The 13,105-nt window shown below is 39.8% G+C and overlaps 1 protein-coding gene across 3 annotated transcripts in view; it reads right to left on the bottom strand.

Annotated features, from left to right (window-relative positions):
• Positions 1–262: 262 nt before the first annotated feature.
• The window catches only part of LOC129193815 (uncharacterized), a 37,337-nt gene continuing 24,494 nt past the window's right edge, over positions 263–13,105 (bottom strand). For 2 of the 3 annotated variants that reach the window (XM_054798496.1, XM_054798497.1), the window contains 4 exons: positions 12,859–13,055; positions 11,536–11,665; positions 5,285–5,478; positions 264–3,273 (listed from right to left, as the gene is read on the bottom strand). In XM_054798496.1, coding sequence (XP_054654471.1) covers positions 3,042–3,273; positions 5,285–5,478; positions 11,536–11,665; positions 12,859–13,055 — 753 coding nt within the window. In that variant the 3' untranslated portion in view covers positions 264–3,041. Of the gene's footprint in view, positions 3,274–5,284; positions 5,479–11,535; positions 11,666–12,858; positions 13,056–13,105 lie in introns of all 3 variants that reach the window. The other variant, XM_054798495.1, reaches the window with a different exon arrangement.

Below are 13,105 nucleotides of genomic sequence, written 5' to 3'. Positions count from 1 at the left end.
ATGAAAATGCGACAATGAATTTAAATAAGACTATGATTGTTCTTCAATTAATCATAGTTGCAAGTGTAATTTAAAACCCATGGAGAAAAATATATCACGGATTTCTTATAATAAAAATTTGAGTTGTCATAATAATAATAATTAGTATGAGTATCAATATATATTATACATAATAGAATACATATAGTAATAATATTCTATTTATATAATAATTATTCTATGCAGTATATTTGATCTTATTAATAATAATGATAATAATAATTATCATTATTATTCTTATATTGTATACAGTGAAATCTTGGAACACCCCAGTTTTACTATGATTCACTTTTCCCCTAAAAGTTTCACCAAAATCTTATCTCACTTTTTGTGCAATATTGCCTGTAATCCACTTGCCCTGTACTGTATAATTCCGTGCAATCAAGCACCTAAACAAAGCACCCTACGCATTAGTGGGTGAACAAGCCAACACTTCAAAAAACGTCGCTATGAACGTGTGGCCGCCCCAAGCCAGTTATCCCTGTGGTAACTTTTCTGATACCTCCTGCTTGAAACCCAAAAAGTCCAAAGGATCGCCAGGCCCCACTTTCAAGGTCGGTCCCTATACTGAAAATCAGAATCAAGAGAGCGTTTGTTACTTATCTGTGGATTTTTTATTAAGTGACAATGCTAAATAACCCGCCACGGGGCCAAAGGAAGTTGCTAGTGACAGCAATTTGATAAAGAAGGTGAGAAACATTATTGAATTCATGAAAGAACTCATTGCAAAGTACAAAGATGTCACCGCCCCATCTATTTATACGCTCATCGTTGTTTTCAATAAAGGTAAAAACTATATTAAATGTTCATTTCTCCATTTTAGTAGTCATTTCTCATTGTTTTCTGCATGTAAAACTAACTATTCTCTATAAAATGTGTTTTAAATAGTTTTTTTTAATTTTTTTTGTGTGTCTGGAAGGGATTAAATGGATTTACATTTTCGTCTGACCTTTTGGAACAAATGACAAAAACTGAGGTACCAAATAGTAGCAGTGATATGTTAGTCAGGTGGTTTGAATCTCAGCTCACATCTCTCTTAGTGGAGTTGTGCACGTCTACAGTTTTTTAGAAGTAACATCAGCTTCTGCTTTAAGACCCCATATACTCTAATAGAGTATATAAGACTGAGTGTTTGTCTAATGTTTAGTAGACAGGAATTCCCTTGCTTCCCATCAGACCTGTGTACGTTTTATTGGTTTTTGTGGGATTTGGGCAGGAAACCAAAACTAATGCCCCCTTTCCCACATCAAACAAATGCAAAGCACCCTGAAATGTCAAGGGGTGGGAGTTGAAGGTGGAGGGGTGGAATAAGGGGTCAGAGAGGGGGGCGTCTGAGGAGTGAGAAGCTGCGGCTGATAGGGGCGAAAAGAAAAATGCAGCTTCAGCGGACTCGGAGCTTATCAACGTGTGCTGGATGTTGTTCCTGAGGCTGCTAAGGCGAACCAGATGTAGTGCAGGTTGCTCAGTGCCACTACGTGTTAGGTACAGCTTGGGTCAACCTGAGGCGTGTTGGCAGTAGAATAAGAGGAGGCTGATGTTCATTTAAATGTTCTGCAGATGTTTCTGACTAATGTACTGTACAAGGTCTTATGGCTCATCTTCCTGACTTACAAAGCCTCCGCTTTCCCTGTCAGCCTCAAGCCTGCCAACAGGCAGTGGATGGTAGCAGGAGTGTTACATCCTGACTGTGTTTTCTGGGTTCTGTCACCATGGCTTTCTTCATTTGCCAGCAGCAGTGTTTATAGGATTGTGTCTCATTCTCTCCAGTGTTAATTTATTTCCATAAAGACAGCCATGACACATAGTCTCCTCTGCCCCGTGTGTCTGCAAGTGCTGCTCTATTTTTCTCATTTCTGTCTTTATAAAGAATGAACCATGCTGCGTGTCATTTTGACAATAAGCATTACGCTCATTGTCAGTTTATTTTTCCTTTCTACATCTCCTACATCCTGTCATGGCATTGTGTTGTGGGTTTGGATAACTTCTCACCAAACTGTAACACTTCCGTAGGTATGACATAATGGTCATCTGCGTCAGTTTACAAGTTGTGGCTTTGTCAACTTTATTTTCCCATGTCTGTGCCAGAGTAGCTCCAATTGCCCCAGATTCATATTCCTCCCCCTCTTGTGAATTTATTTGGCAACCATCATGTCTCCTTGGGATTGCAAATAATTTCTACTGATTGTCGAATCATTAAAAACACTGATGATCAACCCGTGACCTTTCTCATCAACTGATGAGCAAAAGTGGTTTCTTTGGACCCCCAGCAGCCTGGTACTGTTTGTACCGTTGAGTTTGCACAATCCACTGGCTCTTAACGAGGGAGAACGAGCCTGAAATGAGGCATTTCTGCGGCCAAGGGTTTATTCCCACAGCCCGCTGGTTTGTATTACAACACAAAAAAGGCCAAACGTGACTCAACTCAGAGAACGCTAGCTGCATGTGTGTGTTCTGCAAAGACAATGCAGGTTGCAAAGCTTTCAGGCATGCGTGTAACTACAGTAGATTGCATGTTTTGTTGTACTTCCCAGCTGTCTATTTTTTCCAGGAGTTCCTCAGCGTTGGATCAAGCATTCATTGTTGCACCCTCAGGAACAACTCTGATGGATGTTAGACAAGCATGCTCTTCCATATCTAGTGAAGTATAGGATTTGTATCCCTTTAGTCTTAATTCACGGCTCTCTCCTGTGTCATAAATTTGTAAAATAACAAGCGATTCAAATGGAACAGTGAATGTATGTTGGTTTGAGTACGTCAAGGCTTCTACATGCTGTACATCAGAACTGAGGTGTGCTGTCTGCTAGTGACAGCGTTGGCTTTTACAGTTGTTGTTGTTTTTTTTACAGCTCTACAAATACATCAATACATGATCATAAGACATAGTAGCTGTAACCAATCACATAACAGAAAATTGACCACTACAGGAAGAAAATGCTAGTAATTAACCACCATCTTCTTTCTCCTTCTCAGTCCCTCTGGGTTGTTCCCTGTCACCCCCCTTGTCAGATAGCCATTACCCTGCGCAGTGATGGGGTTTCCATGGTGATCACATCCTCTGCTCGCAGGGGATTAGGGTTAACCATGTGCTGCAGGATCAGAGGGGGGTGGTGGGAGGTGAGGGCCGGAGTCGGCTGACGGAGCACAATAATCTGGGCGCGGGGGAGCTTGAGCAGAAGGTCACTCAGTTCTTCTTCAGTGAAGTTGACCACTGGTGCCCCATTCACTTCCACAAGCCTACAGAGGACATTGTAGAGACAGGGAGTCTGAATATGAAAAAGGATTTAGAGCATGATTCACTCCACAAATTCCCCCATTAGTTTTTATGTCCATGGGAAATGTCTTTTGGCCAAGATGCTGCAATCAAAGCCTGTGCAGCATCTGCGGTTCTCTGCACTGTCATGCTGACTTCTTCAACATGGGAATTAATTTGGCTGTTCAAAGTAGGACGTTTTTTCAAATGACACCATTATTGGTTCCATAAAAATGTTACAAACTGTCTTTTTGTCAAAACGTTGTCCCTGCATAAGGCGTGTTAAGTGTTCAGCGTGCCACCACCAATGGTGAGTTGCATGGCTGTTGATGTAACCCTTGTCCAAAAAAGCTTTCATCACCTCAAAGTCCAGTATTGCAGTACTTGTAGTTCCATCCATCCATGTTCTATAATGCCTGTCTTCACTGGACCAGTCAATAACAGGACACATATATGCATACAACCATTCACACTCATAGTCACACTATGGACAATTTTATGGTTTTTGGACCGTGTAAGAAAGCCGTAGTACCCGTACCACGCACAGGGAGAACATACAAACTTCACACAGATACGCCCAAATGGAGATTCGAACCCTCAGCATGACTGTGAGGCTAACACGCTAACCTCTTGTTCACCGTGTAGCCATCTGCATTCATTGCACACCGGCAATGCTGTAATTATAGGTGCAATATTTATGTACGGAAACCCCAAAGAGAATGGCAACTGGTAGCATGTAATAACTGTAAAGAAAACCCAGTATATACATAACTTAATTTAATTAATTAGTCATTTAATTATGATTTGGAAAGTAAAAAGTAAAGTAAAGTAAAGTAAAAAAATAATAATAATAAAAAGTCTCTTTGACCACGTGGCTATGTGTTAACAAGAATATTGCACAACACAACAGCCGTAGAGCCAATGTTGTAGCGTCAGTAAGGAGAAAAACAGACTGCATTAATACTAGTGAGCTGATGAGTTCATGGCAAACAACAGTACAGGATGATGCAGATAAAGATGTTGGATGCTGACCTCATGATACTTTAGATGCAGCTAGTGCTATCTCATGGAGTTAATAAAAACTTCATCAAACGGTTGCTTACAGCAGTTACTTGACTAGAGGCATTAATTGGAGCATATTTAAATTCTGCATGTTTGCTGGCAATGGGTTTTTAAAAGAGGCTTTTGGATTAAACCCAGAAGCACAAGAAGTTGGTGCACATGCATGTTGTGTTTCTTTGCAAAGTGACATTGCCAACAACAGTGTCCCCTCGTTTATCGCGGGGGATAGGTTCCCAAAATAACTCGCAATAAGTGAAATCCGCGAAGTAGCCAAATTTATTTTTTACAATGTAAGGCTGTAAAACGGCTCACCATACACTTTATACACTTTTCTTAGACAGACGTTAACATTTGATCACATTTCTCTCTTTTTTTTAAACACTCTTAAAGAAGTTCAAACCTTCGTTTGAATTTTACAGGTAGGACACAAGAAATGATTAAGTCACTCAAGCGTATTTCACTCATGTGATCGTGCCTTTTCGTCCTGGCGCCGTTCCACTGTACTGTAGCGTTTTTGTATCCTTGTTAAAACATATTGCTGCAGTCCTCTGAACCGAAGATTCATTTACAAGCTAGCAAGCAAGCAAGCTAGAGATACAGGAGACACGCAGGGTGGCACAAAGGAGATTGAGTGACAATGGTCAATAGCCAATCAGGACACAGAAAACAATGTAATTCTTCTTAAACGGCCAGGCTTGGCCTGTAACAGTATTCATAAGATGTAATAAAAAAAAAAAAAAAGAAGAAGAAGCTCTAAAAAAATTCTGCCAAACAGCGAATCCGCAAAAGGTGAACCGTGATGGAGCGAGGGAACACCGTACTGGCCTGGCATGCATTCTACAGCTTTTTCAGTCATTTTTGCAGTTCCTAGTTAGTCGTTTTTCTAGGTGTAATTCTATCTCTGGTGATCTTTGGAATGATTGTGTATCATACCTGTCATCCACACATAGTTGTGAGCTGTCCACCCTGACCACCACTAAGCCACTGCCTTCAGTGTAGCGACACGTAAAGCCATAGCAGCCGTCCGGACCACGGCTCTCCTGGATCACCAATAGCATGGCAGGAGACTGTGGAGACACCAGCTGGCTCAGGCTACTGATGGCCATGTTCTTTCGCTGGTCTTTCTCCTGAATGGAGAAAAGACTGTGAGTTTACACTGTGAACACAGGCAATGACAAATGCATACTTACTAGCCCGAGCTGTATAAAAAAGCCTGTTATTACAGATAAATGGTCAGTTTTCATGAAATAATTTCATAATATGGTTATTATTATGGGTGTAGTTTGCAGTGGTGTGGAACTGTTCCTACTCATTTCTTTAGGAACAACTCTAAATATGATGCAGCGTAGTTTGACACCACTTCAAACTACAATAACCATAATAATATACACATTGTTTAAATAAAATGCACAACCCTGACCGTCACAATCATTTGCATTGTAGCATCATAATCTTAGATAGATAAATATAGAGATATACAGTATAGGTATTTGCACATAAAGCATGCAAGTTTATCCTGTTCCTGACAATTGGATCCATATGGTCCAAAAATAAGTACATAAGCAAAGAGGTTATTTCAATCTGTACACATGCTTTAAATCCAGATTTTGTCACTTCATCACACGTAAACATTGTTAAGAAGCTGTGGCTTATGTCTATGAAATATCGTTTCCTCGAGGGGATACGTAACTCTATTTTCTGGCAGGCTAACTATTACAGACACCACGATGGCGAGGTCCCCGGAAGATAAGAGTAAATGTGCGTCAAAGCTTGCAGACCACCAAGACGTGATGATTAGCTTTTGAGGAGATCACACCACAAGTAGCTTGTGGGGATCAGAAATAACTTGTGAGTCTGACCACTGAATTCCTCAGTTCCCTTATCCAGCCTCTTGGCATCCTACCACCCCCCTCCCTCTCTCCGTCAGGCGTGTGAATATTTTGCAGCAATTGATGTCGCCTAGCCTGGATCAGAGGTCAAAACTTTTGCCTCCGACATGAGAGCCAGACAGGATATATCCACCGAAATTCATCTGAAGCTCCTTAAAAAGCACACGCTAATGTGCATCTTTTTCTGTTAGTTGGACGCGGGCCAAAAGACGGAGGGATTTCTCTCATGTTTACCCACATGATTTCATGAAAACTTAACCCAGCCGGGACAGCCACAGGCCACATAGATTCAAATATTACTGAAGGCACTCACTAAAGAGAAATGTGAGCATTGGGTAAATACATTTTTAGTTATGAAAACAAAAGATCATTTTTATCTTCTATCATGACCAGAGAAAGGATTTAGTTTGATCCGGTATGACAAATCAATCTCTGAAAGGCCAGACAACAATGATGGCAGACGTTAGATGATCTTCACCAACTCAGACAGTCTCACACGGGGTAGAAAAGCAGTAGAACACTGACCGCACTAAACAGACAATGGAAATCAAACACAATAGTTCAGTGACTTCCACTTCCCATAGCAAATGATGTAAAGTTAATGCATTTGTCCCAGGCTCTAACTGTTGCCATCTTAACACCTTTATTAACTCTACAGTAACATTTTAACATTCCTAGCTGTCAAAGACATAAAACTAAGACAAAGTGAATGTATTCATCCCTTGATGATGCATGACAGAAGCGCAACAGAAGGTGTTTTCAGAGCAATGTTGTGACCTGGTGTTGTTTTTTTAGGTACTGTCGGAATCTAAAAGTGGTGTATGCCAGTCGCATATTGACATTTGTTATTGCTTGGTCTGTGTTTGTTTATCCTCAGCCATTTGTGAGCATTTTCATGCTAGTCAAAGTATCTGTCCCGCTGCGCTGTTCGATTCTGTCTTCCTCCGTCTAAATATTTATGTCAGAGGTTGTCAAATTTTCTGACCATGGATGATCGACAGAACAGTAGGGTTTCAACTATCAATTATCTTAATTAATTAATTTGAAGCTCGTTGTTGCTTCACTAATCGAGTAATCTGTTGGGCCCTAGACGGACCAAATCAATTGGAACCAAATACAAACATTTAATAGTGGTTTGGTCCGCAACTTATTACAAAATAGACAAAAATGTTGACCACTGTTTTCCAAAGTCAAAGCTGATGTGTGTGAATATCTTGTTTTGCCTAAAAGACAACAATAGGTCTGCTTGCATGCATGACTAAGGAAATAAAAAATATTCAGATTTGAAAGGCTGAAATCAGAGGATATTTACATTTTAAATCGAAAAACAACAAATGAAATACCAAAATAGTTGTCATTTAATTGGATAATCGCTGAATCATTGATTCATCGATTAATTGTTGTAGCATGAGTAATGTCTAAATACATCTTAACAAAACCACCTGTTTAAGTGTGAGTAATGTCTTCATTGAGCCCAACTTACGGAGCATGAAACGCCTGAGTAATGTCTGCTTAAGTATGAGTAACAAGATGCGTTTAAGGCTTGACGGGCAAAAACCCGCGAATTTGACTCTTGTAGTTTTTACACAAAAGTCACTTTTTCATGCCGTCATCCTTGCGCCTCACTGACTAACCAACTTACACTCAATCAAACTGTTACAGTAGCACCGTGGCTTGTTTTGAAATTATATTTGGAACAATATTATCTTGGAATACTATCATTTTGGAGCACTATCACACTACCGCCTAACCAATGGCCATGAAGGTCTACAAAACAGTACATTTCCACCCAAGTTACAGCGAAAACTGCAAAAATATGCCAGATGAGAGCCGCTAAACCGTCGGATATTTTGAACACGTCCAAGTCTGGAATGGCCTGCAGCGTCTGTCAACATCTAGATACGTCTGCAAACCAGCTGAAAAAGAAATAAAAAAGCAGACGTAATCTTTGAACGCCGCGGTGGGACAGAGCCTTTAGCCATTATGCTTTTAGCTGCAGTACATGCTACTACATTAGCATATGCTTATTACATTTCATTTGTGTATGCAATTGATATTTGATTAATTGTATTGTGCATATTGTACTTAGTGCTGTTGCTAATATGTGTTTGCATTTGAACTTTTTTCTCAAATAATTTAGGATGAACTCCACATTGCATGACTTTTGGGGCATTTGCCTCAACTGTAGTAATAATGGTGTTTCATAATTTAAATATTAATCATTTCAATGTTATTGTGTGAGAACAGAACACGGGATATGCACCCACAGGTACATGCAGGTTCTTCCTAAACGAGACCTTGTGCGAGTCAAGGTAAGCAAAGATGTTATTCTCTCAGTTTCCCCTCTTCAAGAGTCTGTCTGAAGTTTTTGAGTTGTCCAAGCTAAGGCGCTTATTTAAACTCATTTTCGCTATTTGTTGTGTTTCCCCACCGCCCCTTCGCACTCTTCCCTCTGTTTCTCTTTCCCTCCCCTCTCGACTGCTTTATTGATGCTCGCCAGTTGGAAGAGATCCTGGAGATTAGAAGGCCAATGATGAAATATTTCCTGATTGTCTGCAATGCGGGGCAGCCTACGAGACCAAATACAGGGCGGTCTGCTCCTTATTAGAGCAGTGGCTCCATCAGTTCCCAGGCTGCTCCTCAGTCCTGACCTGTGTGTTAACTCTGATTAGGTCATATGATAAACATTAACGCTGCTGCTTTTCCCACAAGCTCGCCACCTAAAAAAGCGTGGCCCCGGGGCAGCAACGTGACACGGGGCACCATTCAAAGCCAAAGCCGCGTGTGTCCATTCATGGCACCTCGTTAGGACTTCTCCAGCGGGATAAAAGGCTCACATTAAAAAAGAAGTGAGCTCCTCCGGGGATAGATGGAGATAGTTTTACACATCCTGGCCCATTTCTCCATTGCACTCTCCCAGTGCCTTTTGTCGCATGCATTCCATTGTTGGTATGGTCACAGGCTCTCGGGTGTCAGCGCTACAACACCGCTTTCTCAGACGGAGTCCAGGTCCAGCCAGCCTTGTGTGCCCATTCTCAAAAAGAGACAACATGCACAGCTTTGCACAACAGTGGAGTGAAGTTAATGCAGCATTGTGTTGTCCCGTGGGAGAACAGTGGGGACAGGATCAAAGATGATGGACATAATACATTGACCCTGACACCAGGAAGTCATTTATGCTTTCCGTGCCTCAGACCTGTTGTTACCTATATGACAATGCAAGGTCTTCACATTGCTTAACTACAATGTACTTCGGGTAATGTGATGGTTTACACATGTGTTTAATAGCTAATAGGATACTTCCTGGTTCATGGAGGATGACGAAGTTAATATGCATTTTTTAATGCATATTAACGAAGACTGTCACTAAAACAAAAATAAAACAAAATCTGCACCTTTATCCAGACCAGGGGTGGCCCAAGTGTTTTTTTTTACTGGCAAAACTAAAAAAAAAAATAATAATAAATAAATAAATTGCAAAAAATTAAAAATCAGCAATAATTTTCCAAGAAAAAAGTCAAAACATTAACAGAAAAAAGTTGTAATCTAATGAGAAAAAGTCAAAATTTTAGGATGATCACATCATATTATTATGAGGAAAAATGAGCATAAAGTTCAAAGATGAAAGAAAAAGATATATTTTTAAACTTGTAATATTATGAAACAAGAATAAAGTTAAATAAAGAATAAGGTCAAAATGTTATGGGAATAAAGTCATCATGATGAGAGGAAAACTAACAATAAAAGTGTGGGTTGCCAGACAGCTAAAAGAGTCGCACTTGTGGGACAAAAACAAACTCTCATTTCTTCTAACAAGGAAAGTAAAAATAATTTTAAAAAACAACAGCAGAAATGGAAAAAACAGCTGTAATTTTATCAGAATAACATCAAAGTATTTAGAGAAAAAGTCGTATTCTAACAAGAAAAAAAAGTCACAATTTTACGAGAATAAACTGGCAATATTATGAGGACGATTACCGGTAGTAGCATAGAGTTGAGATATTAAAAACAAAATTTTATTTTTTAAAAGTCGTAATGTTATGAGAAACAAACAAAACAAATTTTTTTTTTTTTTTGAAAATTAGGTTGGGGAAGAAGTTATGGTATAATGGGAATAAAATATCACAAAAAGAACATTTCCGTAGATTATTTAAGAAGAAAGTTTAAATATTTGGAAAATTAAAGAAACAAAAGCAAAAAACAGCAAAGTTCATACTAATAGTACTTTCACTTATATCATAAAAATATATATCTTCTTAGCACATGTTGTTTACAAAATATCAAAGTGGCCTTTGCCTCCTTTCATTTTCAGCATGTGGCCCTCTGAGGAAAACGTTTGGACACCTCTGATCCAGACCATCCTGCACCACATGCCACCTGTCCACAAAGTTTGTGAAGTTGCAGAAATGGTGCTAAACTGGTGCAAGGAGCAGTTCACTATGGCTGGAAGTGAATGAGCTTTACCATTTACATGGGGCCAAAATTAGATGGTGTCTCAAAATGTAAAGCAAAAAAGAAAACAAAATGATTTTATCCATCCACAATGTGCCAGGTTCATACTTGCTACAAGTATCAACCCTTCCCAAAGTTTTTTGAAAATCGGTTGTGTAGATTTCCTGCTACAAACTTCAGTATGTTTTTATCGATCCAAACAGTTGTATTCCCAGATACAACAGTCTTCTTGCATACCAACTGACGTTAGTGACTGTCAGGGCCGCCTCTGGTCAAATTGGCGCCCTGAGCAGAATTGTACTTTTAAAAGCAATTTTAAAAGCCAACCTGAATTTAGTTAGGTGCATGTGTTGTAGTGTTACGAACACATGCCCGAAGTCAGCTGGGGTAGGCTCCAGCATACCCCTGTGACCCTAATGAGGATAAGCGGCGTAGAAAATGATGGAGTTTTAAAAAAAACGTCCAGGGCTGCGATTGAACCCACACCCTCTGCAGCAGCTGTACCATTACACCACCAAAGACTAAGGGGTGAGTAGGGTGAATCCTTCCATTTTATTCTCTTATTCTGCTGCATGTTGTCAATTATTGTGGCAACGAGCATGGTGTCAGATTAGTTTGTTCTTTTTTTTCCTCTCCTGGCGAGAGCTGACTTGGTGCTTTATGTCTGACAGCAATGATGCACATCCTTTTGCACATTTGCGCGTGTGCAAAATGGGGCCCCCCACACATCGTGGAGTCCTACATACAGTGTGTGTGCTGCGTGAAGGGAGGGGCGGGCCAGATGACTGTTTAATGCCAGTTCAAGTTAGGTACTGCTGCAGGTTTTCCTAAAATAATCAGTACCTTAATGTAGCTTTCCTGCAGAACATTTTGAAGGTGAGCCACCTGTCGGTTGAGATGCACCATAGAGATTTCTTCCTTAAACACTTGACAGTTCAGCTGCATCTTCTCCAGAAGACGAACATCTAGCTGTCTGGATGCAAGAAAAACAGAAGAAAGTTCCATTACTCCACCTATAGCACGTCTCATGAAGCATGTAGTGACAAGTTGAAATCTTTAAATCTACATGTCTAACTAGTTTAATGGGAAGTTATTATTGAACCATGCATGTCATTGTATTTTTGAAAATGTGTTCTATAACTCATCTGTCCTGCTCTAGGCTTCTTGTGGCCCTAAACAACGTTTTGTCTGTGGCCCCATTTAGGTATTTAATATTACCAAGATTTGTTTAATCAAATTGCAACCTCCAAGGCTCCAAATAACAGTGGTCAGGAAGTGCAAAACAAAGTAAAATTTCAGAAAATAAATGATCAAAACTACCAGTATCTCATGTCTTTATTCAACACACCATGCACACTAACACGTTTAGTAATTTCAACAGCATGCATCGTTATTGGCCTCCTGTCTTTTCAATCTGGGTTTGGGTATATTCCCTTTATGGTTTGTGTGATTGTAATTTGTTTCGTCGTTTCTTAATGTGTTTCCTGAAATGTTAATTAGTTGTGTGTTTTGTTCTGCATTCTGAAATGTACATGTGTATCACTTTCTGTCAGTGTGTTTTCTGATATGTTAGTGTTTCACTGTTTGTTGTTTTGCACTTCCTGGCCATTGTACCAAATGCCACTGGTTCTTGAAAATATAAAGAGTGTCTATTTAAATTGACTTGAACTGGTCAAAGCCTTTCTGATCATGTGGCCGCCCCCTAGTGGTTGTGGCCCAAAACAACTGCATAGTTTTTATGCCAGGAGACGTTTCTGTTTGGAGTTAAGGAAAGCCGGAGGAAGTGTCAAAGGACACAATTAGGTTAACAATACTGAGTTTTGATTGACACTGACTTATTTAACAATATTCAAATGTTTATTTATTGTGGCTGAAGTTTGCAGTAGTCTAGTGGTGTCTGCACTGTATCATACTGAGTGGTGTTTTAAGTATTTTGTCACATTAATTAGCTAATTCTAAGAGGCAACCACAATAATAAACATTGTTAAATTTTTGACACTGCCAATGAAATCAAGGATTATCGTAGAACATGAATCATTTTTGCCTTATGGAGTGGCTGTCAAGAGGCCTTATGAAGTGTCTTGAGTTACACAAATAACCAGGATGTTTTACATGTATATTCATATTATATTATTAGGATACAATTTAAGAGCAAAGACGCCTTACTTCTTCCTGTGAACAGCAGAGTTATTGATGTGATCTCGGAGGGTCTGAAGACTTTGCTTCTTGTCACTTAGCCGTCTTTGGAGCATTTCCAGTTTCTGCTCCAGCTCAGCTGAGCCAAGCATTTCTAAATTCACATCTCCATCCGAGTTCTTCAGTTCTGAGCAGAACGCTACCAGCCCAAGGTGAAGCTCCTGCACCTTGAAATCAATAGTTAGTAGTTATAGTTAGTTCCTAAATCAATAGCACA

Source organism: Dunckerocampus dactyliophorus, chromosome 14 (assembly GCF_027744805.1).
Source record: "Dunckerocampus dactyliophorus isolate RoL2022-P2 chromosome 14, RoL_Ddac_1.1, whole genome shotgun sequence".
Taxonomy (NCBI): domain Eukaryota; kingdom Metazoa; phylum Chordata; class Actinopteri; order Syngnathiformes; family Syngnathidae; genus Dunckerocampus; species Dunckerocampus dactyliophorus.
The sequence above is the reverse complement of the archived record's forward strand: the minus strand, read 5'-3'. Positions and strand labels throughout refer to the sequence as shown.